Source organism: Choristoneura fumiferana, chromosome 21, assembly GCF_025370935.1.
Source record: "Choristoneura fumiferana chromosome 21, NRCan_CFum_1, whole genome shotgun sequence".
Taxonomy (NCBI): Eukaryota; Metazoa; Arthropoda; class Insecta; order Lepidoptera; family Tortricidae; genus Choristoneura; species Choristoneura fumiferana.
This window is the reverse complement of record NC_133492.1, coordinates 4160086-4186558: the sequence shown is the minus strand read 5'-3', so window position 1 is coordinate 4186558 and position 26473 is coordinate 4160086. Positions and strand designations below refer to the sequence as shown.

At 36.4% G+C, this 26473-nt stretch overlaps 1 protein-coding gene across 10 annotated transcripts in view; it reads left to right on the top strand.

The window, feature by feature from the left end:
• Positions 1-1100: 1100 nt before the first annotated feature.
• The window catches only part of LOC141440061 (limbic system-associated membrane protein-like), a 198806-nt gene continuing 173433 nt past the window's right edge, over positions 1101-26473 (top strand). For 2 of the 10 annotated variants that reach the window (XR_012452659.1, XM_074104533.1), the window contains exons 1-3: positions 1105-1373; positions 2177-2462; positions 20271-20398. Coding sequence is in view for 9 of the 10 variants with exons in the window: in XM_074104533.1 (XP_073960634.1) it covers positions 2390-2462; positions 20271-20398 (201 nt within the window). In the remaining variant the exon portion in view is untranslated. Of the gene's footprint in view, positions 1374-2176; positions 2463-20270; positions 20399-26473 lie in introns of all 10 variants that reach the window. The other 8 variants (XM_074104541.1, XM_074104540.1, XM_074104537.1 and 5 more) reach the window with 8 other exon arrangements.

Below are 26473 nucleotides of genomic sequence, written 5' to 3'. Positions count from 1 at the left end.
CGATAGATGTAAAAGTGGGGGTGATTTTTTTTTCTCGATTAACCCTGTAGTGTGGGGTATTGTTGGATAGGTATTTTGGGGGGTTGTCAAGAAGATTTTTCTATTTAGTGATCTGTTTGCGAAATATTCAACTTTAAAGTGCAAATTTTCATTAGAATCGAGCGCCCCTCCTCTATAATCTAAACTGTTGGGTGGAAAAATTTGAAAAAATCAAAATGTAGTAAATTGTATCAATTTTACAAAGAAAATTATTAGTAGAGTAGGAGTAAATAGCAGCCCTGCTATAAAACATACCTAAACTTGGAAGTTTCCGTACACAATACAAAATCCATTGAAAATTATTACTAGATTTTTTTCGTAATGGCTACGAAACCCTATCCTGGGCGTGTCCGACACGCTCTTAACGGGTTTTTTCCCTTAGAAATCGTAATCCCTTTGTAGTTTGGACCTAATACCAATTTTATACGTATGTTTTGTACGAGAGTACAATAGAGAACAAAATGGAAGTTATGAATTTTAGAAATTAACTATTCATTCGTTTGTAGGCTGAATGTTCAGATTAGAACTCTCATAGGATCGGAGTAATTTATTTTAAAATTAAAAGATGCAACTGTTCACGCCTACTGTCCTTTTCTTTCTTCCTTCCATTTACATTCAATAGTGAAAAAAAGAGACCGCCTAATAGTTTACGAGTACGTATCATTTTATCAGATGTCAGAAGAAAAGATGTCGAAGAAATCGACAAGTGCGAGACCATTATTCAACATACTGACAAATTTTGTTAAATTAAACACGATAAAACCGTCCGAGGCGTAAAAACTGGAAAAAATATATACACTGATCCTGTGATAATTTTACTTCACTCGACACTGTAACTAGAAGCTTCCATTGACAAGCATATTCCATTCCACCGTATCAACGGAATCCAAACAGTCTTTTGTTCCACAAAAATGGAACACCTAGCGAAAGGAAACAAAAATACAGTCGTACCCGTATTCATACAAAAGGCGCAAGGCTCTAAACGTTTGAGTGCCAACCTTTTCATGACGTAACGTGTCTACGCCGTAGCTGTGTGCTACGGGCTTGATCAGTGAGCTACGGGAATCGCTACGGAGCGGACGCGAGTGCCACGCGAGCAACGACTTGTTGTCGAACGCCGCGAATTTTAAAGTATTCTTTTTTTGAGTGTGTATCAACTGCTCTGTGGTTTCTAGTGTGACTGGCCAGTATTTTTAGTGGAAAAGTTTTTATTTTTAATTGGATTCCTGTGATTTGGGTCGTAGGTGAATTAATCTAGAACTGATTCGTGAAATTACGAGTTTTTATTTATATCTTTCCTCTTTTTTGAGCTTTTTACATACCAATATTATATGGTAATAAATGATTAAGTCGTGTTTTAGGACCGAAATTTATCTATTTTTTTTTTAGTAAAGGTTATCTATATTATATTTATCGTAGTTTGATTGTAGTGGTAAATAAAATAGAATTCATTATAATGTTAAAACAACCTAACATAATGTTCTTAGGCTGAAAATTATTTACGTTGTTAATAGTTAGCATATTGTTTGAGTATAAAAGGTACACGAAACCAAATGTCTAAGTTTAATTTACATCGAAAAGATAAGTAAATAACAATTGAATTAAAATAAACTACCTAAAGGTAAAAGATATTTTGAGGCAGTGATATCAAATTCAAATATTGTGAAGACAGTTGAATTACATTGTTTCTGTCCTACGGTCTATAATCACATAGTATTAGTCCCAGAATAGGACACGTAAATTTATTATACCATGAAAATAATGAAATTACAAAAAATTTAAAGCTAACATTATTTTGGAAATAATGGAAAATATCCAAAATCGGTTTTTCATCATTTTGTACATAATTTTGAAAAAAAAAAACTAACTATAGGTACAGAGTTTCATTAGAACTTTTAAGTGTGAGTTAATCGTTTTAAACATTGAAGTTTAATGAATGAATGGCAGCCAGAAGAAATGATTTAGCTAAACATTATTAAAACATTTTTTTTATCAATTATTCATTTTTTTATGTACCTACGGACCTACCTACATAAATACATCTATTTAACTATGGTCTAGGATCTTTATAAATATTTTTTCACCTTCAATACTTTCGGTAGTCTAGTCAATGCAGAATTACTTTTTTTTTAAACAGAAGAAAATATCTCAAATCACTCTCGACCAGAATCCATCGATGCTCCAAACAAAAGATACTGGCAACTCACAAATGTCCGCGAAATTAAAAACGCGATGAAACATTAAGTGAAACGGAAAAAACAAAAGAACATCTCGGGGGAACCGCGCGAAAATGACTGCTGTTGATGACTTTTGATGGGAAAATGCACTTTTTTTGCGTAAAGTTAACAAAATGAAGTTCGAGAGAACATGTTTTTGGTCCATGCTGCAAGCTTTGGCTCTGTTGCCGACTATGGCTTTAAAAGGTAAGTCCAAAAATTATGTTTTACTAGTTTTTAGCCGCGACTTCCCACGTGTAAGCGATATGAAATAGAAAAAAAATAGAATTTGGGTAAGCACTTATATAAAACATAATAAAAATACATTAAAAAAAAACAATATGCGAAATCGCAAAGCGGTCCCAGCTTAGCATAGTGTTGGCCGTGTGTGTTGGTGTAGGTGTGGATATGATCCAGCAACTGAACTAAAAATTCAGAATTTTACAAAATTCCGTGGGAATTCCCAAAAAGTAAATTAGTGTCTTTATCGACATTGCATTTATAAACAACAGTGCTAAATTTCATGTCTCTATCTATACCCAGCGGATGATATGTTGAGATTTTATCCTGATCTCTTGAAAATATCGGGATAAAAGGTACCCTTATTATTCTAGATGTCCCTACATACCAAATTTCATCCAAATCCATCCAGCCGTTTCAGCGTGTAGGAGTAACAAACATACACACACACACCTACTCGCAAACTTTCACATTTATATTATTAGTAGAAGTAGGACTAGCTTTTAACAAAGCTTAATTCTAGTAAACCTAGATCTAGCAGATAAATTGCAATGTCGGTATTTTACTAAATTCTCACTGGAATCCCCAAAAATTACATCGTAAAAGTCAAATACGCTATATGACAAGCAACCATGCAATTTCTTTAGTCTTGGCAATTAAGATATTGGGATTTTATACCACTACAAATATTCCTTATTGAACATCGCAAATGCAGGATCTTTAAAGACAAAACATGTTTCTAAAAGGAACATTAATAATTGCACATCAAATAAATAATTGCCTATCAATTTATTCTTATCATTTATAATACTTATGTACATCAATTAAATTATTTCAATACAAATAAATTAAATGTTTAGCAAAACTAGTACTGCAGATAATTTGAAAATTTACATCAGCACGACATTACTTTTTTCCTCTAATGCGAGACAAATAAATTCTTTTAGGTAGGTAAAAATACTACAATCACATCAAAAATACTGAAACACACACTGCACTGCTGCACAGCAAATAAAAATTGCAGTTCTCATTATGTTTTACTTGATAAATAATAAGATGATTATGTCAAATAAAATGCTGTTTCATATAGGTAAACTGCTGTTTGTTATATGAAAATAGAAGCTATATAAAAAAAGAGTATCAAGGTATGACTTGCGTTATCATTATTAGCTGTGCAATAATAAAAATGTTTTACTTTAAGATAAAGAGCGGTATGCCACGAATATAAGTTGCAGTTTATTACGTAATATTTTGAGTGGAGTATTTTGCTGTGAAATCAGTAATTTTGATGTGAATTCGGATTTTTTGGGTTAAAAAAGTTTTTTTTTTATGTGCGTTTAAATACTACCCTATCTAAAATATTCAATGGCTGGGGCAGGCATGTGCTCTGGTCTTGGGCCCGTCAGTCCAATGGATCTGAATTTATGATGTGTGCCTCGAATGCACACACTTGTGGCTCGTATAATAGACATTATTATTCCAGATCTAAACCAACCCATTACGACACTTAGGGATTGAATTCAACGGTCAGCGATTGTAATTTTATATGACTCCTGTGGGAATACACGAGCAAAACTAGAGTATCTACAGTCACCAGCGTCATTAATGTCTGACACAACAAACGTGCATAAATATCTGATACGACTCTATTTCTAGGGCTGGTAGAACGTGTCAGATATTTTTGCACGCTCCACTGTGGCAGGTATTAATGCATGTGACTGTATCTGTATTATTTTAGACCAAGGGTGGCCGACCAGCCGATCTCGACTCTAATAGTCTCTAATAGACTAATAGACTGGACTAATTTCAGTCGATCGTAGCAAGGCAAAAAATATAAATACTGAACTATGTCCAACTGAAAAACAGCGCTGTGGCTTGCCGCAACATTATGCTGAGTGGGCCCCAATTTATACTATTCGATGTTTTTTTTTAATTATTATTTCTTCCTAACGTGTTTTTTTGTGTATCGAATATCTGTAAATAAATATCTCTCTCTCTCTCTCTCAATCAAGTTGGCCACCCCTGTTTTAGACGTTCAACTATGTAAATACCAAATTTTGTCTACATCCGTCCAACCGTTTTAACGTGAAGGAGTGTTAACAAACAGACACGCATGCAAACGCGTGGTCACATACTTTGGTATTTATAATATTAGTCCTAGGACTAGGAACGCTCCAAAATTTTTTAGTTTACTAGTTAGGTATGTGGATATCTCTGATATTTTCTTGCTTGGATTTTTTTAAATTACGAAAATAAAGAGGCATTTACTCAATAGTGGGTGGATGCTGACTGATTTGATTGATTCAGTCAACAAAGCTGATTTAGCCGTAATTTACTTTAAATTGAAATGAAAACGCATTTGAAATATTTATTTCTAAATAAAAATTAAACTTTAAAGTGAATGTTTCTTTTTATTGTCTTTAATAAATTGCCCAATGAATAAATTAATAAACATCATGCGTAAAACTAAATCTTCAATTATTTCATAAGAGCTACAACTGTGACCAAAAATTCGTCATCTAATTATATTTTGCTGAAAACAAATTTATACAGAAAAAAATGAGGTTTTGAAACGTCTTCTGAATGCAAAAACAAAAGGTATCAAAGTTTAGCAACTGCGTAGACATCGCCAGAAATATTTTATGTTTTTACAAGCTTTTTTCGAACTTGTCGTGTTTATTGTTGTTCATTATAACCCACTTTTAATATTCGAGTTCACGTGATTTTTTAATTAATTTGAAATTATCTTATTATGAGCCTATGTTTGGTGACAATTATTAATCCGGTAGTAATATTTTTATGTTCAGGCCAAGATCGCCTCCTTAATGGTTAATATACAATAAATAATTTATAATATATAATAATATATACAAATTAGACGTTTATTTCGGGCTCTAGTCCCATACACTTCATGTTAAATAGTTAACAGTCACATAATGATAATGTTAGTAATTTAATTGGGATAGAATTACATTTTATCAAAAACAGGATGTCAGAGTTCTAAATTAAAAATAATACTATAATAATAACAAAGGTAGTCAAAATTATAGAAAAATAAAATAATAGTTAATGGCATCGACTTGAAATTTGGTACGGATATGTGTTTTGAATGACAAACATCGGGTTAAGGAAGAGCGGGACTTTCGAAGCGTACTACATACTCAACGGAAAGTTCCAACCAAGTTTCTAGTAACTAATGTAAAAAATCAAATAAACTGTTTTGAATTTTTGAAACAAAAACTAAACTCAGCAAATAGTTTTATTAAAAGTGGAATTTTAAACAAAAAACTTATTAAATTCTGGAGTCCGATTAAAATATTAAACAAAGTTGGTATAGAGTTGTTAATGCAGCCAAGTTTAGCTTTAAAATTAAGCTTGTTTAATAATAATTAAGTACCCAAAGCACCTTAAAGGACCTAGGAATATTGATGAAACAAGTTGGGAGTTCACGAGTTTAACCCCCACTTTGTACCAAGGGAATAATCTCAGTGAAATTAGGTCTTGATCAGTGGTTACTGGGAACTTCAGGCGTTCAGTTCGGTTAGGTTAACTTTACAACAAACGTACACGGGTTGATTTAACTCTACGCTTCATTTTAACCACGTTATTATTATTATTATTATTTATTCGACTGGATGGGAAACGAGCAAGTGGGTCTCCTGATGGTAAGAGATCACCACCGCCCATAAACATGCGTTGCCAACCTAGAGGCCTAAGATGGGATACCTCAAGTTATTTCACCGGCTGTCTTACTCTTCACGCCGAAACACAACAGTGCAAGCACTGCTGCTTCACGGCAGGATTAGCGAGCAAGATGGTGGTAGCAATCCGGGCGGACCTTGCACAAGCTCCTACCACCTGCATTGTTATTTAGCTTATTAGCTTTCACAGCCAAGATAATGGTACCTAATTATGTATTTTGTTTTGTTTTGCCAAGTTTTTTGCGGCGCACTCTTCTCGGCACTGAATGGTCTTTCTTGAAGTGCTGGTAGTGTAAATATGAATTCTATATGGATTCTTCTTTCCGGAATAAATGTTTATTTTTATTATTATTATTTATTATTATAAAAATCTCATGTGCAAGAGAGTCCTTTGCGACCTTCTTACAGATTAAACATTATGGTTTTGATTGTATTTACTAGTGTTTCTAGTTTTCTACGCTAAAAGGAACTCTTTTGAAATCACTGTTTGTCTGTTACGAACCATTTTAAACCGGTCAAGCGAGAGTTGATCTTAGGAAAAATATTTAAACTGTATAATTTGCCTGTTAGTGGCCTTACTTTTAAATATATACGGAACACTCAGTATGCAAGTCTGACTCATGATAGTTTACATTAGTTTATTTATTCATTCAATACATCATTACATTATATATAATTTACATAAATGTTAGTTATAAGAATTTGTATTGAAATCGTCAAAGGTAATAAGATTAGTAATAATTCTAAAAAAATAAAATTCTAGCATGTCATGATGTGAATGAAAACAATAAAAATAAGACTGGTTCTCCACAAGGATCGTCAGAATGAAACATATTATTAAATTAACATTAAAAAAGAATAATGGCCAAAATGTCAAGGATATGTAAAAATTAATACATTTGGCAATAATTCAGTAACAATTTAAATGTCAATGTAAAAACAATAAAATAAAAACAAGAAATAATAATAACCATTGAATTATAAATTTATTTACCGAATAAAACGCTTTTTCCAACAAAAGGTCTTGATATTGATTATCTTCTGTTTTATTTGCCAAAAACAAAAAGTTGAACTTGAAGTTCTATTTTATTGATGTGAAAACTTTGTAGTTCCTATCTTTTTCTAATAAACTGAATTTTAAGTTCAGTTAGTTATTGATTGATAATGTTGGTGAAGGCACACACTGTCGTATCGCGTTCCAAAGGGTATACACGCCATGATACAGTTGTATATTACGACCTTCAAACCCCATAATATGCAAAGCTGCTAGGAGGTAGCTTTGAAGTTACTCGGTTTTGTAAGAACTAATCTGTAGTGAAACCAGCATTAACTAAGAAATAAACAACTACAGTTATTAATTTAACTAAATTATTTGAAGAATAGATAAAAATAAATAACGGGCCACTTGAGTCTCAATTTCGCTATAATTTATAAATAAATAAATAAATGACACGGAACACTTGACACCAATTGACCAAATCAAACTAAACAAAGCTTGTGCTATGGATACCAGGCAACGGATAAACATATGTATAAATACATACTTAAATACATATTAATCATCCAAAACCCGAGAACAATGATTCATATTATTAATACAAATATTTACCCCGGATCGAACCCGGGACCTCAAGCTTCGTAGTCAGATTCTCTAACCACTTGGCTCTTCGTTTCTTTGGATCTATGAAATGTCAACATGACATTTGTAGCACAAAGGGTTTCTCCACTGTTACGCTACTGTGATTTCACATAACGTTGCTGTATTACTATGAACGCTTGTAGGCGTTTAAAACACTGGACAAGTCACATGAACGCGTAGACGCGTTTCAGGCATAAATCATACTCCTGGTGGAACTTCGAAAAAGAAATGTCGACAGAATGCGTTATGCTAGTAACAGTTATGAATGCACTTTTTACGCTGCATCGTCATACACGAATGAATCATTCAAATCTATAAAAGCACACTAAAATGTTATTCGCAATGAGATGGCTCAGCGATTCCGGAATCGCGCAAACAGCGGGGCAAATAAATGGCTCATGCGAAACGGAATGGCTACACCAGAATGTTTTGGAGTTCCTTTGGATTAGGACAGTTTTTGCATTGAAAATAGAAGCTAAAAAACAAGCCTGCAAGTTGGACTCTAGTGAAGTGGATCCAGTACCTTACATCATCATTAATATCATATTATCAGCCGTAGAACATCCACTGTTGGAGATAGGCTTCCCGCGTAGACCGCCAGTTGCTTTGGTTGGAAGCGGCCTGCATCCACGTAGCCCACGGCTTTAACCAGGTCATCCGTTCGTTTCGTTAGTGGACGTCTTACGCTGCGCTTCCTAATCCCCGGTATTCGAGTCTTCGAGAAGTTTTCAGCTCCAACGGCCATTTTATTCTCCGTGCTATATTACCTGCCCATTGCCACTTCAACGAGCTAATTTGCTTGGCTATGTCAGTGATCCTCACTTCTCTATGTATTTCCTCATTTCTAATTCATGACCTTGCCTACAATGTTATATCATTTAATATAATAATAAGTGTGGAAAGTTGGTAACATCATGTAACATCAAAAATCGGTTTATAAAAAGCTAATCTGAACCCTAAACAGCCAGTATCGTAAACAATAATCTTTTGATTCAGCTCTGAAATGGGTACCTTTATACATTTTTTTGAGATATTCGCGTATCCGAACACAATACACGAGAAAAAAAAATAAACATATAGGTACCCCTCACGGTAAGTACCGTTCATCTTGAAATACTATTAGTCAGCGAGACACATAAAGCCCGGCTCACAACTTCTCTTAACCCACGGAACCCTACTACTCACTAACGCCTCAAGCCCATTTCTCATAGCACATAAAACGATTCGAAAAGCGAAAGAAATGCCGTTTTTGTGTGAAACCGGCATTAGCATTTGGTGACAGGTGCGAGCCGGCCCGACCCTTACGCCATATTTTGACGTTCCCAATACGACTTTAGTTTTTTTTTATACACATTTTATTACAGTTTTAGGTGGCATTGGAATCCAACACGAATGTGGCTTAATTTGACGACAGTACTTTTGTAAAAGTTTTATGAATTATCAGGGCACGTTGTTTTGGATGAACTCTTTTATTGCTGGAGGAAAGATGGCTCCTGGAAATATTTGGGGCGTGTTAAGGTTATTTAGTTTTTTATGACTTTTGGAAGTCTGTTTTACTTTCAAAAGTATTTTTTGTGCGTAATGTTACATTCTTTCGATTTGGTTGGTACCTACCTAGACCACCGTAAAATCTTGTCGCTGGTGACCATTAGGTATGCATTGTGATAGATTGACTCTGGTAATTATTAAGTTAAATTTTATAAAAAAAGTAAAGTTAATAAAACTTGTTAAAGTTTTTGTTTACTGTGCAATGTTGTTGTTGAAATATGAGATGTAATGGTGGATGAACGATGACAGCGCGAATTCTCCATGTCACTTTCATGTAATGTCACGAAAATGTTTTCTTTCTTTCTTTGTGGTTGAGTGGCAGAGATCCCTGCAGGGATAAGTCCGCCTTTGTACTTAATACTTTACTTTTTTTTATGTAACCTTTTTGTTTTTCTTTTTCAAAACAAACAATGCATGTGTGTTTGTAGGTTACTTTGTGTATTTCAATTCATGCAAGTTTCTTCTTCGTCGTGTTCTTCATTCCTGAAGGTCGTGCCCGTCTTGAAAAGCCTTTACGGAGACGTTGACGAACTGCTTCCACACCACTCTGTCCTCGGCCTGTTTCAGCGCTGCAGGCAAAGTGAGCCCCGTGATCGCCTTAATTTCACTCATTTCTAATAATCGCAGAATGACTTAAAATTTGGTAGGAAGTCAAAGTCAATATCAATATGATATGTGTCATTATTAAATTTTGGCTCTAATTAGCATTCATGAATATCGAAAATCTATCACACCGGTTCGAAAACCCCTGTTGAGAAGAATCTGGCAAGAAAATTAACTTTAAAAACAAATTTCCAATGTTATTTAATGAATTACGTCACAAATGTTTAACACGACTATCGTTTTTAACACGATTATTTATGTAATTTAGATTAAGTGACTGGTATTTTATTGGATAGGAACTTTGCTTAAAAAGAAGTTTTTAGGGTACCGTACCCAAAGGCCAAAAACGGAAACATTACTAAGACTCCGCTGTCCGTTCGTCTGTCACCAGGTTGTATCACATGAACCGTGATAGCTACACAGTTGAAATTTTCACATATTATGCATTTTTGTTGCCGCTATAAAAAAAAAATAGATAGATAAAAAACTTTATTCACAAACATGCCATGACAATTCTACATAAACAAACGATTCAAATTGTTACATATTTAAATTAAGTTGTAAGTTTAAATACTAAAAACAAAATAAAATAAATATTTAAGGGGAGCTCCTATACAGCAAAGGTGAATTTTGCCGTTATTGCTCGATATTAAAAACGAAAACAAGTAGACGCTTGTATAGTTTAAATACTAAAAATAAAATAAAATAAAAAGCCGGGGGGGCTCCTATCTCAAACAAAGGTCGTTTTTTTGCCGTTTTTACTCGATATTTTAAAACGAAAACAAGTAGACGCTTGAAATTCAATGAAAATAGCGTTATGCAATTCACTTGCCCAAAAATAAATGATGATGATGAAATTAAAATAAGATAAATATTTAAGGGGGCTCCCATACAACAAACGTCTTTTTTTGCTAATGTCTAATGTTGTATAGATAAAAAGAGAGTGTATAGACAATGGCCGGTTTTTTTTCTTACATTAACTAATGGTTTTGTGGCTTCCCAGAACGTTGAGACACAAGCGTATAAAATATCCCATTTCTTAATTACGACGAATATTCTTAGCGGTCTTTTAATAATTAAACGAATTAATAAGTCGCGTTTCAAAGACAGTCAAATTAAAATAAATTAATGTAATTAAAATACAGCTTGTTCAGACGACGTGTTAATGTATAATGAATGCCAAGTGAAAAGTGGCAGGCCTTTGATCGCTGTGTGGAAGAAAATAAGCCTTAATTATGTGTGTATAGTGTCTAAAATTCTTAACGGATTAAGTGTGTTGTAGGATTTCGTATTTTGTACGGAATATTCCAAGTTTAGGTATATTTTATACCTTAGGCTGCTATTTACTCTAACTACTAATAATTCTCAAGAAAACTTAACCGTTATAGTTTTCCTTGTCAGTTTGATATACTTTCTACCATCCTGAATTTTTTCAAATTTTTCTACCCACCGGATTAGATTTAAGAAGGGGGGCTCGATTTTAATGAAAATTTGCAATATTTTGCAAAAAAATCACTAAATCGAATAATAGTTTTAGCAGCCCCCTAATGGCTTTAAAAGACCAATCCAACAATACCCCAAACTACAAGGTTGTATGAGAAAAAAAAACACCCCCACTTCACGTCTATGGGAGGCACTCTAAAAAAAATTGTTTTTGAATTTTTTATTGTACCTTTTTGTCGGCATAGTTTACATATATATTCGTGCAAAATTACAGCTTTCTAATATTGATAGTCCCTGAGCAAAGCCGCGGACGGACGGACAGACAGACAAGAATCTGAAGATCTGTATCATCTGAGAAGGTCGTATCACAGTTGGCGTAGCACTGGCAGCTATCATGATACGCGACAAAACGATGACGGGACGGACGGTCGTATTAGTTAAAATACGCTATTATGCAACACGTCTTATCTAATTTAAAAGGATTGTGTGGTCACAGTTTTCTCATACAACCGGTGATAATGGCTCATACCCTTTACGTAGGCCAATTTTGATTTGTTTGTCAACGGTTTGATTGTTCTCATAAAAATCATTTCGGCCAGAATGCGTTTCTAATTATAATTTTTGTATAAAAACGCAATATACAAACCTATATTTTCTTTTATTTGACGACATTATTAATTTTTTTAAAGTAAAGTCAACAAAAATAAAGTCAGAAAAAAGCTTGTATTAAAAAAGATCATTAACAAAAACTTATTTCACAGAAATATTGTGAAATACTAGCCTGTTGCCCGCGACTCTGTCCGCGTAGAATTCGTGTATCGCTCGCTATCCCGCGGGAACTGTGCAATTTTCCGGGATAAAACTATTACAATTACGTCCTTCCCCGGGACTCAAACTATTTGTATACCTGATTTCATCTAAATCGGTTCAGCGGTTTAGACGTGATAAAGTAACAAACAAATAAACAGACTTACAAACTTACGCATTTATTGGTGTGATACCAGTAGCGGATGAAGTGAGCTGGGTTATTCTGTGAGACCAAATACCAAATTACTAAACTAATTCAAAAATGACAGCGGCGGATTGGAATAACCCAAAATTGATTTCAAACAGAGGCTGTATTTCCTAACGTTTCCGACGCTCGCGATCGCAATCAAATGACAGATTTTGCATACAAAACTGTCAGAAACTTTTGGCAATACGGCCTTTGGTCTCGATTCCAATAGCGTGAGAGTTCTTAACTGTATTATTAATTGTGCCTCTGAGGAAGTCGTTATCCTATTGTCCAAATTAAACTCAAAAATCCTAAATGACTCATCGACACCTAAAACACGACACGACCATAGAGTTTCACGACACGCCAACTGTAACATTAAGAGATGAGAAAGTTTTAGTTTATTGCAGTTCTTACTTAAATACCTAAATTATTAAAAAAAATATTTCCATGTTGTTAAGTTAGTATAAAATCAAACGATTTTTAACTGATCACTCGTATTTTCTGGCTTCGCCGTTTGTAGTAAAAAATTAAGCTGACGGAAAAAAGTCCAGCATTAAATTATTTAAATAGCATGCAACCTGGCTTAGCCTTCAAATTGGCGTAGGTATGCTGCAATTGCATTAAACTGGGCACAGGAAAAGGAAATTAAAAAAACACACAACCTGCTTTAATAGTATATTAATGTGTAAATCGATTCTACTCTCGATTATGAATAATCTTGTACGCCATGGTGTTTTTCGGCATTTTTGCTATCAGCCATAATCTATTAAAAAACGGAATGCGGATTATTAGCAATAGTATCCTATCGATACGCAACCCTAAAAACTATGCATCTAAAATTCTACAATAATCTTCTTTCAAAAACTTTTGTCAACACCAAACTATTTTGTAGATATTTATTATTTTCCCGGAAACAATTACAAAGCATTTCTCGACGGAAGGAAACACAATTTCTATCTTAATTTTGAAGAAATCAACTTTCTACGAAGTTCAGAGTTTCTCAACAAAAGGTTCTTCCAAACTTTAAGCTTTCCGATTGAACATTACGAATTTAACTGGAACTCTACGACTTGACTTATTCCCATTTGTTTATAACCGAGTATCGAGTAACTACTTAATTTTATACCTTTCCTCGACTTTACTGTGTTTAAGGGTTACTTTAATTGTTTACTGTACCACTACCATGAGTTTACAGTGACCGTACTCGATAGCGACGGCGTAAATTATTTGTAGAGGCGCTGTACAATTCTCCATACAAATAATTTACGCCGTCACTATCGAGTAAGGTCACTGTAAACTCACGGTAGATGTACTGGCTATCAAGTCATCTTCGTTTCGTTTGGAAACCGTTGTGTGCTTCTCTCAGCTTACAAAATGAACTCGTAAGGTCGCGTTAGCAGTTAACGATTGTTTTTTTTATTCGATTGGATGGCAAACGAGCAAGTGGGTCTCCTAATGGTAAGAGATCAACACCGCCCATAAGCATCTGCAACACCAGGGGTATTGATGCGTTGCCAACCTAGAGGCCTAAGGTGGGATACCTCAAGTGCCAGTAATTTCACCGGCTGTCTGTCTGTAAATAGCAGCCTAAGGTATAAAATATACCTAAACTTGGAAGATTCCGTATAAAATACGAAATCCTTAGAAAAATATTAGTTTACTTTTCGTAATGGCTACGGAACCCTATTTCGGGCGTGTCCGACACGCTCTTGTCCGGTTTTTCAGTTGTCAATTTGTGGAAGTGCAGAGTGAATATCTGTTACTAAAAATATTTTGAATGAAATACATTGGTCATGAGCACACAAAAATGAATTAATTTTTGATTTGGCTTACTCGTACCTATCTGTCATAAGACATTTTGTTTTGTAGTTTTTGTAAAAAGGAAATTAGTAGATTTTGGTAGATTTTAAAATTGTTTATAGTAGATTTCTTGGTAAAAAAGTCAAGTAAAAATCTGGATTTCAAATAGACAGATTCTAAGTATCTCATATTATTGATTGCACCGTGCTTGAAACTCCTAATACTGGTACTGTCTGATTCAATACTTATGCAGAAATACCTCTATATTTTAAGCTACATTAAAGTTCAGTAATAAAACGGGCTTGGAATATTTCAGTTCGGCTGTAAAGTGGAGTTACGTGCATAGTTTTGTCATCGCCCTGAATTTTGATTGATCATACATGCGGAATCCGTTTTAACTTAGTTATAGCGTAATTTTTATCACAGACACGAATGGAATTTTAAAACGAAGTCGTTGGGAAGCTAGATGTTAATTTAAGTGTCGCTGGGTTTGTATTAACTCGCATAAAATTCTTAATCCTATTTTTTGTTTTAGAACCGATTTGTGTTCATAACTATCACTCTTTAGAATTTTAGTCGCTATGGTTTTTTGTTTATTATTTTTTATGACTACACCATAATGTCCCAATAAATGAAATCATTTATGAAAACATATTCATATTCATATGTTTTTGGACGAATACAACTCTACAAATCATAATGCATGTCATTTAATTTATGTGTTTAATGATATACTATATTCATAAAATCACAAAAAATTAGGACGATTATTTCGTTTATTACAGTTACAATTCAAGCAGAATGAATAATCCTAATTTCGAAGCAATACTTAATTAAACATATTATATTCGGGACTCAGCGGCTGCTGCAACACGCGCACCAACAGCACCAGCCGTTGAGTCGCGTTGCTCCGAAGACGAAGGGCTACGGATTAGCACGAAACATGTCGAGCTTAACTCGATTTAAGACGCGAGTTATTCGGGTCGTTACGCTTACTATGTCTGGTGTACAATAAAGAGTCTTTGTATTGTATTGTATTGTATTGTATTGTTTTACGAAAAGAAAGCTTGATATTTCATAAATTTTTCGTCGTTTTAAAATTATCAAAAACGCTTTGTACGCTGAAAGGGATTTTTTAAACCTTAAAATCGTTTTTGTGAAAACTAACACTTTACGAGTTGTAAATAAATAATGCTCAGCTCAGTTTAGCACTGAAAATATACTAATAAATAATACACTTCAATATCTACATTTGCCTATCACCTGATCTTGTGAAAGCGAAACTAACTGAGAGAGAATTAAATGCTTTTTTTAAATCTGTAAATCTTATTTCATAACATGACGTCCGGTTTTAGCACATAAATATCGCAATCATCATCATCATCAGCCAGAAGACGTCACTGTTTGAACAAAGGCCTGATCTTCAACCAATGACCACAAACAACCAAATGGTTATAGCAAAGTAATTCTTATTTTGCCTAGACACAGCACAACAAATTTACGGCCAATAGTAGACGTAATCATAGACGATATTCCACTTTATTATTAACGTCGTTACAATAATAATCCCTCAGTCATCTCAGATTATCCAGACGGTGTAACAAGGAAGCCTTGGGCATTATTAATAATATAATAATAGGAAATGAATATTAAATTACTCTGATTAAGTAACACGCTTCAAAATACACCATTAATATCCGTGGAGCATCCGGGAATAGCTTAAATGCGTACGTAGAGCATTATTTTAAGCTCAATGGATTTGTCTGTGAACTGCAAAGTATAGAAGCAATTCAATTGATTGATTTGAATGAGGTTTTCTTGGGTTCATCATCATCATCAGCCGGAAGACGTCCACTCCTGAACAAAGGTCTCCCCCTTAGAACGCCACAAGAAAAGACAACTCGATACATGCATCCGCCGGTTTCCCGCAACTTTCACGATGTCGTCAGTCCAGCGGGAGGCCTGCTAACGCTTCGTGTTTCGGTCCAGTCGCCACTCGAGGACTTTTCTCCCCTATCGGGATGGTTTTTTGGGTTGAGCTGTTATAGTTTTAACGCGCTGAGATCCCACGGACCCCATTCGATGTATCACTTGGTCCGTGGGGTTCTAGCGCGTTAAAACTATTCAAAGACATACAAAACGTTAGTAGACGTCACAGGGGACCGAAGAGCTGGCAGCTTCCCCGGACGAAGAGCTAACTTACCTATTTAAAGAGGAAACTCTGCCAGCATATTCGGGACCTTGCCTAAGGGTGGAACTTTGAGTAATTTGTTTTAGTTTTAGGTTTATTTTATAGTAATTACATAGCCAATGTATATCAACCAATAGGTATCAAAAGTGTAAAAATTTAAACCCAAAACAAGAAACACTATAAATACACAAAAAGCTCACAATTACTTTCAATCCCCAAGCTTTTAATAAACTGTTTTCTTTCATTTATAATGTTAAAGCAATAGTAAAGAAGTACAGACTTGAAGTTCTAGGATGTAGGTCGTTCGTTAATAGTATTTACGCGATCGCCCTTTCAATTTCTTCTTTCTAATCCGTGTAGTACTTGTAATTATATTTTTACAATTAAACCGCATAATCGTCTATTAATCTGTAAAGCATCGCCTGAAATAACCGCATTAACATTAGTTCCGGAGAGCTGTGCTAACAACCATGATGAATGGGTAAGCGTATTTGAATTGCTAATTATTGACCTTTATTATTATAATATTGTGTTGATACACTACTGCGTTCATGCGGCTACAGGCGACATTTGTTTGATTATGAAAGTATTTTTGATGCGTTATTAAAAAAGTATTTAATTTATAATTCATCATCCCAGCCTATATACGTCCCACTGCTGGGCACAGGCCTCCTCTCAGAACAAGAGGGCTCAAAAATGTGGGATCGTGTGAAGGAAACAAACTTTTAAAACGAGAAGTAAAAAAAAAGTTTATTAAAAAAAAACAAATGGAATACGTTAAATGACAAAGAACAGAAAACACAACTAGCACATAGGCTCACCCGATCGTAACTCAACTTTAATCCCTTTCACTCACTCGCTCGTCTCATTCACTCCACAATAAGTCTTCATTCATTCGGTCGCTCGTTTACATCAAATCATTCTAACATTAATCCACCCTCATTCCCACATTGGGCCATCCTACACACATGACTGTCCCCAGGCATCCTTTAAACAAAACATCTTAAACATCTAAACATCTTAACCTAGGTACAGGTACACCTTAACACTATGAAAATGTGCGCAAATAGCCATCATTAAATACAACAAAACAATGTACTTTGCATCTTATATGAAAAAAAAATGCAACAGCTAACCAGTCTTACATCTTTAATTAAAAACAGAAAAAAAAACATCTTAGAATAAAAACATCCCCTTAGAGAAAAACGACCAAACAATTTTAAATTTTACACCATACCAGTAACAGGTCAATGACATGTGTGATCCCAACCACTGGTCAACTTTTCTCATAACTATTTTAAGCTTAATAACGTAATTTATAATTATAATGATTAATTATTACAATAAGGCCCGCTCATTGCCACTTCAGCTTGCTTATTTTACGGGGTATGCCAATGACTTTGGTGTAATATTCACTAATTGCTAAAAAGACAATGAATTAATGTGTTTTATTTACACAGATATATCTTTTTCTACATAGTTTTAAAATAAACTGTACGACGGACGGTGTAGCCCACGCAAACACTGCAATTATACGTACATAAAATCAATATGTCTTTGTGTACGAGGGCTGGCTACCCTCTTGCATTAAAGAAGCTTACTGCATACTTTATTATGTGTGCAATCTTCCTTCGTGCAGTTATAAAGCTCTCTGGGTAACTAAGCTCTTCTACAGACAAAGAGAAAAAACTATACGGTGCACGGTAAATGGCGGAATATTACAAGTTATGTTGGATTATGTTGTAAATAAACCCTTTATTGCATTTAAATTATTTGGTAATGGTGAAACCTTCGAATAGTGACTGTTACCAAGGCCGTGGCTTATTTTCTCTCTTGTGCAGCATTATGTCTAGAGAGCAATTCATGAAAAACATACCTCAATGAAGCCGACTTCGATGTATGATGCTCGCTAAAGTCCGTAAAGCCGCAATTTAACAAACAAACGACCATCTGCTCTCCACGCTTGGCTAAGTCGGAGACCCTTATTCTTCTACGTATCTCCTCATTTCTGATTCGATCCCATAGAGAAACCACAAGCATATTTCTCTCCATAGCTCACTGAGCAATTCTGAGCTTATTTATAAGACCTATAATAGTGAAACACCACGTCTTGGATCCATATGTCATCACTGGCAACACACATTGGTCAAAGACTTTCGTCTTAAGGCACTGAGGGATTTTGGACGAAAGGACATTGCGGAGTATCCCAAACACTGCCCATCCAAGTTGGATTCGGCGATTGACCTCCTTCTCAAAGTTTGTTTACATTTAGTTAATTACCTAAACGTTTAAAGTATAGGTCTTAAATCTGGACAGGAATCTGTTTTGTAATATTTAAGTATACCTACTAGCGGTTCGTAGCCTTGGCCTAACATGTCCTTGGCAAAGCCAACACACATTGTCCCTAATAAAGCAGTAAACATGCCACGTGGGCTTAGTATTTTGCTGAACTTTTGGCAGAGCTCTCACCAGTGTAATACCAAACTCAAATGAGACTCGGTTCGCTAACATAAGTATCCACTTCCATGTTCGCCAACAGTTGATGCAAAAAATGTAACAATCACTTCTTTTACTAATTAAAAAGGCGGCTCGCTGTTTTTAAACCCGCAACGCAAAAGAGGGGTGTTATAAGTTTGACCGCTATGTGTGTCTGTCTGTGGCACCGTAGCTCTTAAATGGGTGGACCGATTTAAATGCGGTTTTGTATTTGAGATCAGGTTTTCTAGCAATGGTTGTTAGACATGCTTCATCAAAATCAGTTTAGCCGTTTTGGAGATATTAAACTTTGAAGTGACGAAGTCGGGGGCTTAAAAAGATTACTAATTATCAATAATTATTCGCTGTATAAACAGAAAACAGCACGTGAACAACTAATGGACGCACTTGAAGCCATCTATTACGAAATGGCAATAATGGCCGCCGCCCCCGCTCGCTAGACTGCCGCGCGTTTGACAAGAACTGAATACCTGGTACCACGAAACTCGGTTCGCATGACAATTCGCGATGCCCGTCATATAGTTTGCGATAATTAAGCGACAGTCGGTATTCCGAGGAGTTATCATAATACGGACGTAACGGATTATTAATGATAGCTTTAACTCACGGCTTTACCCGCGCGAACCATTGATCTGACAGGCAAATTGAGAATATTGCAAGAAATATAAACTAGGTATGTGTTATTTTCAAGATTCAAATTGAAATAAACGCGTCATGTCTAGACATGGCAAGTTTCATCCACCTATAAGGCTGTTTTAGCGCGAAAGAGTAACACACTTTTAATAGAAGATCACAAATATTTTAGTACAGTCATGCTAGCCTGTTACCCGCGACTCCGTCTGCGTAGAATTTGTTTATCGCTCCCGGGATTCAAAGTTCAGACGTGATGAGGTAACAAACAAACAAACAGACTTACAAACTTTCGCATTTATAATATTAGTAGAAAAGTAGAATCGCGATCGACTTTCAAAGCGTAACGTCAACTTAAATGTACATTATTTGCAGGTGGTAGGACATTGTGCAAGGTCCGCCCGAATTGTTACCACCATCTTGCTCGCTAATCCTGCTGTGAAGCAGCAGTGCTCGCACTGCTGTGTTTCGGCGTGGAGAGTAAGACAGCCGGTGAAATTACTGGCACTTGAGGTATCCCCCCTTAAGCATCTAGGTTGGCAACACATCTGCAATCCCCCTGGCGTTGCAGATGTCTATGGGCAGTGGTGATCTCTTACCATCAGTAGACCCACTTGCTCGTTTGCCATCCAGTCAAATAAAAAAAACAGTTTAGGTAAATTCTTTGAAAGAGCGTACATTTCAATTAATTTTGATCGGTTTATTAACGATCTATATTTTGTTACAGATGCTCAAATGACTACAAAGAAGTTTACAGAGGACCCGGAGTTCGAGCGGCCCATCGGCAACCACACGTTCTTCCTGGGGCGTGAAGCCGTGCTGGGCTGTGCAGTTACCAACCTTGGAAAACACAAAGTAAGCGTTTACAGTACCCAGCGATAAAGATTGCACATCGGTCTTCGGAAAAAGACAATTGGCTGTTCACGACGATTTCCGAACACTGCCCACCGTCCATCAATCATCGTATTTATTAAGTGACCTTTTATATCAAATAAATACTGCACCTTTATGGACTTAATCAGTTTACGTGAAATTAATGACATCTAAACTTCGCATATCTATAGAGAGCTGTTGTAACTACTAGAAAAAGGATAGTTTCCTCTTTTTCCTAAAGGTGCCATCAACAATTTAAAGATTTGGGGGGGTTTCAGCAACTCTTTATAATTTAAGAAGGATTTTCATCTAAATGCGTCCGTACTCTATTGCACCTGTACAAAGACTGACAAACATCACATAAGTAATGTGTGACAATGCTCTACGAAGCCAAAATTAGCTGAGCCTCTTTCCAAAGACCGATGTGCAATATTTATGGCCGGGTACTGTACATGTCTTATAGCTGGTAAGACAGTACACAATCCTACTCATATTATAAATGTGAAAGTTTGTGAGCGCGTGTGTGTGTCTGTGTAGTTGTTACTACTTTACGCCAGAACGACCATCCGGGTTTGAATGTAATTTGCTACACATTGTAGTTGAATCTTTTGGAATGACACAACAGGTACTTATTATCCCTATCTAATCTGAAGATTTGTATGAAGAATGCATCTTTGTATGGAGATTCTTGTACTCAACTTCCAAAAAACTTAAGTTTATTTTTTCGAATAAAAATATTTTTCCATTCGTTATCGTATTAGTAATCAATAGCCTAAATCATTGAGGGCTCTTTTAACACCATGTTTTAGGCTAGAGGTGATGACGATGACAAGAGAACACCTGCCATTAAATAAGCAATTAAAGAGCCCATTATACCCTTAACTATCTCCAATGCCTTATGTGGATGGTAATAACCATTAACATTCAAAAATAACATTAAAACTAACGTTTCTGCTTAATGATCAATAGCGTGATAAAAGCCATTACGGGTATCAGAAAACTATTCCCGTTTTCAGCGTAGAAGCTCCGTTTGTGGCTCGGCTTTTAGTGGGGAGGAAATTGAGAACTTGCACTGAATTACAGCAAACGCAGCAGTACCGATATTACCGTATTAGTGAGAGAGATTTTATACACAGGGTAACAAATAGTCCATTGCGTCTTAAGGGCGATAAATAAGGAATTACGAACGTGAGTATCGCCCGTGTGACATACGATGTGAGTAAAATATTATTTTTACCAAACTTGCTGATACCGCTAGCGCAGCCAAGTTAGCCTGCATGTTACGACATTAAGTATTTACGAACAAGTGTGATGAAAAATACAAAGAGATTGATTTCTTTTCGCCCTATTAAATTACCGATATTAATTGAGATAATATTAAATTACCACTGCTGAACATAGTCTTCCCTCAATTACGCCATTGCGACCTGTTCTCGGCTCGACACATTGAGCTTCTACCAGCAGCCTTTTGCAGATCTTTTTTTTTATTCGACTGTATGGCAAACGAGCAAGTGGGTCTCCTGATGGTAAGAGATCACACCAGGGGTATTTCAGATGCGTTGCCAACCTAGAGGCCTAAGATGGGATACCTCAAGTGCCAGTAATTAACAGGCTGTCTTATTCTCCACGCGAAAACACAACAGTGCAAGCACTGCTGCTTCACGGCAGGATTATCGAGCAAGATGGTCGTTGCACAAGGTCCTACCACCTGATCTCACTTCACCTGGCTAGAGGGCGTTGTACACTAGGTTTGCCGCGTCGCGGTCTCCACTCAAGAAATCGTTTACTCCAACGTTGTCGGTTCTTCGGCAGATATGACCAGCCCACTGCCACTTTAACGTGCTAATTCTCTGAGCTACACATATGTTGAGTTGATGGCCAGTTGTTTAGATATGAGTAAAGTAAGACAGCTTGATCTGACATTTATTCTTCGTACGAAGAATGTTGATGAATGATGTTGAATGATGATGAATGATGTGAATGCCAGTTGTTTTGATATGTCTATCACAGGTGTCCCATTTTTAAACTTCAAACAACCTTTATTAGTTTTATTACTTTCAACTTAACAAGGGCATTGTAATTTATTCAGATGGAAACATCCAGCTGTCGTGACATGCGACATGAACTAAAACTTAACTTTTAAATTGTGGAATAGTTTAAAAAAACCGACCAAGCGCGAGTCGGACTTGCTTATCGAGGATTTTGTTCTTTGTACGTATCTATGAATATCCAGTGTTAATAATCTCTCTCCTAAGCAAAATGTATGCAGTGTGGAGTCATTTTAGATGCATTATAATATTTTTTTTTAAGTATAATTTCTTTTATTCTTTACTGAGATAGACAGATTTAAAAATTAAGTCATTCCTTGTAAATATACGAGCCTTCGTGCCAAATTTCAACTCAACACAAACGAAGCCGAACGAAGCGTTGGCAGGCCTTCCACCAGGTGGACTGACGACATCGTGAGAGTTGCGGGAAACCGGTGGATGCAAGTGGCGAGTTGTTGTTCATTGTGGCGTTCTAAGGGGGAGGCCTTTGTTTAGCAGTGGGCGTCTTCCGGCTGATGATGATGATGATGATGATGATAAATGCAGCTACGGCTACGTGCAGCAAGAAATTTCTCTGTTCATTGAGTTTTAACCTCGCAATAAATAGAGAAAACGCTCCAAACCACCTAAAGGTCTCTCTTCATTGCACCGTATCATACCATGATCGTAATTGTACCGTGTCAGGCAAAAATAACCACTACCACGTTCCCTAACCAAACGTCACCGTCGCGTATTATGTATGCGCGATTTGTTCCTGATTAGTCATCTTCCTAATTCGACACTTTCCTAACTGGTCATATTCCTAACTCGTCATATTCCTGATTCGTCATATTCTTTACTCGTCATACCATGTACATTTATTGTCTGCACAAAATTAATTACTGACTCGGTTAGGTAAAGGTTATTTTTTTATGACCACCCAGAACCGATTCGGGGCACTTATTACATCGGTTCTGGGTGGTTATAAAAAAAATCATAACCTAACCGACTGTAAGCACGCGTTCGTAATTTAATTTGATTGTATAATGACGAGTTAAGAATATGACGAATCAGGAATATGACGAGTTAGGAATATGACCAATTAGGAATATGGCGAATAAGGAACGAATCGTGCGCTTGACATTCCGTTCCTGGCAAGTTCCTATTACGGTCATGTCATGACACGGTGTAGTGGGTAGATACCTTAATTCGAGCCTAACCTATACAGGTCAGTTACCGTGGGTACTCGCCCACTAACTGCGCTACAACGGGCCTAAAACTTTGCCCCTTCGGGTAAAATATGACCCTCTCTAATTCCCAAGATGACCTAAGTTGGTTCAAGTGCAAAATTTGCACCAATTTATTCAGCAGGTGCCGACATTCATCAAGCGGTTCGTTTTTAAGATCCCGAGGTGAATTTAGGAGATCGTTTATGAGCGTGTTGAGCTTTACGAGCATTGAGCAGCATTGAGCGTCTTCACAGGTAATTACAGGATTAAAATAATTAATAATTTTAATTTTAATTAATTTCATTTTAATTTTTAATTTTAATTTTTCGTAAAATATACAGTAAACATCCGAATACTTTTGATTTTGTACCTGTATTGACGTATAACCATTTTTCTTTTTATTTTGTTATATATTTGTCATTGTACTTTTAGATAACCTGGAATAGCTCAGCGATTCTTAGCATGTGACATTGCTTCACGGTAGTTTTAATTCAAAAGCCACAATGACGATATTGTGATTTAAACGTCCACGGCAGCCAGTCAAAATATTTAAAAAGCTTAACAAGTTAAGTAATTTTTAAGTGCCGGACACTGTCTTCAACGCTTTGCATAAATACCCTAAACAAACCGTGAAGGGCGTGTTCATTAGACGAAGAAAACTTTATTATATTCATAAATGCCACCGAGGTTTTTATCAGTGTCTGAGCTTTTGTTTGGAAAAGATATTTACCCAGTAAATAGCTTGGCGATGGAACAATTTGAGAAATTATGTTCTGAGAAAAAGGTCTTAGGCTTTTTAAGCAGAGCTGTTCAGACTTGTAAAATTTTATTTATCTTGGAAACTTTCCATTTTTACACGTTCATTTAAGAAGCACTATTATTAAGCTTTTGGTAATCTTTCTTACCTGCCTTTTATTTTGTTTGCGAATCGATGTTATATAATGCTACTAATAATATCCTACTGCTAATAATATCCTGCTGTAAGGTACAAAATTCAGATCATTGTCAAGAAAAAAATAATATATCTAAGGCGTATTATAAGAGAAGTTGATCATGTTTGACTTCCAAGATATTATTGTACTGTTATTTATAACTGAAGGCGTGTGTTTATAAAGATCCCTAATCCTAGTAAAAATACTTTAAAAATACCAAGTATTCCCACCAGCCATTCTAGGTGCATTAAAATTCACAACACACCTTTGCCAGTGCAGGTTGATTTTTGTCCATTGTTGTGCTGTAGGCATAGAGCCAAGACTTCCCTTCAACACCGAAACGACGTATATTATCTCCTAAAACGTGTACATGCGCCTTTCTAGCTTCACAATCACCACACGAGCTAGAGAATTCTAACGAAACTGTAATTAACAGTAATCTGTGCGAATTTTTGTGGCCTTAATTAAAAAAGACAAAGGTATTTCTATTGTTTGTAGCTACTAGTTGCAGCTATACAAATTGTTGGCACGTTTTTTGCAGACGAAGCTTCTGTTTCTTTAATTGTTGTTGGTGTAATTTTGTCCGTTTTTATTTTCAAAAATAATAAACGGAACCCTTAAAATCACTTTGTTGTCCATCTGTCTTTCCATATGCCAAGATCCCGTATCAGAAACGCGTGGAATCAGGTCTGAAATTAATAACGAATACGCGGGAAAAGAAAGGAGTTGTTCAGGCAAAAGACGGAAGTCGTAGATGTGGTGGAGGAGGTTGAGCGCCGAAAATGGAGATGGGCAGGACACATAGCCAGAATGGATCACTGCCACTGGGTGCGAAGAATACTGGAGTAGAGACCACGTGCCAACACCAGCGGTAGAGGAAGACCTCCTAAGAGATGGACGGATGACATCCGGCAGCAAGCCGGTATTAACTGGATTTAGGTGGCAGGGGACAGACAGACGTAGAAACGTGAAGAGGAGGCTTTCGTTCGAAGACGGACGCAACAAGGGCTGCTATAGATAGATAAATAGACGCAGGTCAAATGAAATATGCAAGATGAAGTAGCAATGGGCGGGCCACATCGCTCGAAGAACAGATAACCGTTGGGGGAGGAAAGTCCTCGAGTGGCGACTGGGCGACTACGAATCGGAAAACGAAGTGTTGGCAGGCCTCCCACCAGGTGGATCGACGATATCGCGGGAGTTGCGGGCAACGGATCCAAGTGGCGAGTTGTCGTTCACTGTGGCGTTCTAAGACCCGGTCCAGACGCTTCAGTTTATGTTGCATCCGGAATCCGGAAGCTGCGTTTTACGCGCGATTTGCGGCGGACGGATTCAGCTAGTTATAAACATGGAGCCAACTACAGCGGTTGGTTTGTGGCTTGCATACCGTCGATGGAAACGTAAACTAAGAAAATGTCGACGATTTAACGTGCATCCAATTCTACGTGACAGAATGACGCACAGTATGTTTATAACATTATAGCCAAAGCTCAGAGAGCACAGCGAAAAGTTTTTCGACTGATTCCAGATGTCAGTAACAAGAAAAGTCAATAAAATTATACAAAAAGATATGACACCTAACAAAATTTATGTGGTAAATAAAATACGTCCACTCGCCACGGATACGCGCATACTAATGAACGTTCCAATGGCGCCAGAGTATCTCGACACGCGCGGCGCTCGCGCCAAAATCAGCGTGTCGAGAATCCGGCGCATCTAGACGAGGTGTATGTAGCTCTAGTACCTACTTCAGGAACGCTGTCTACGCGCGAATGCCCCCGCGCGCAAAGGGCCCCGGTCTTGACAGAGTCTAAGGGGGAGGCCTTTGTTCAGCAGTGGACGTCTTTCGGCTGATGATGACGCAGGTCT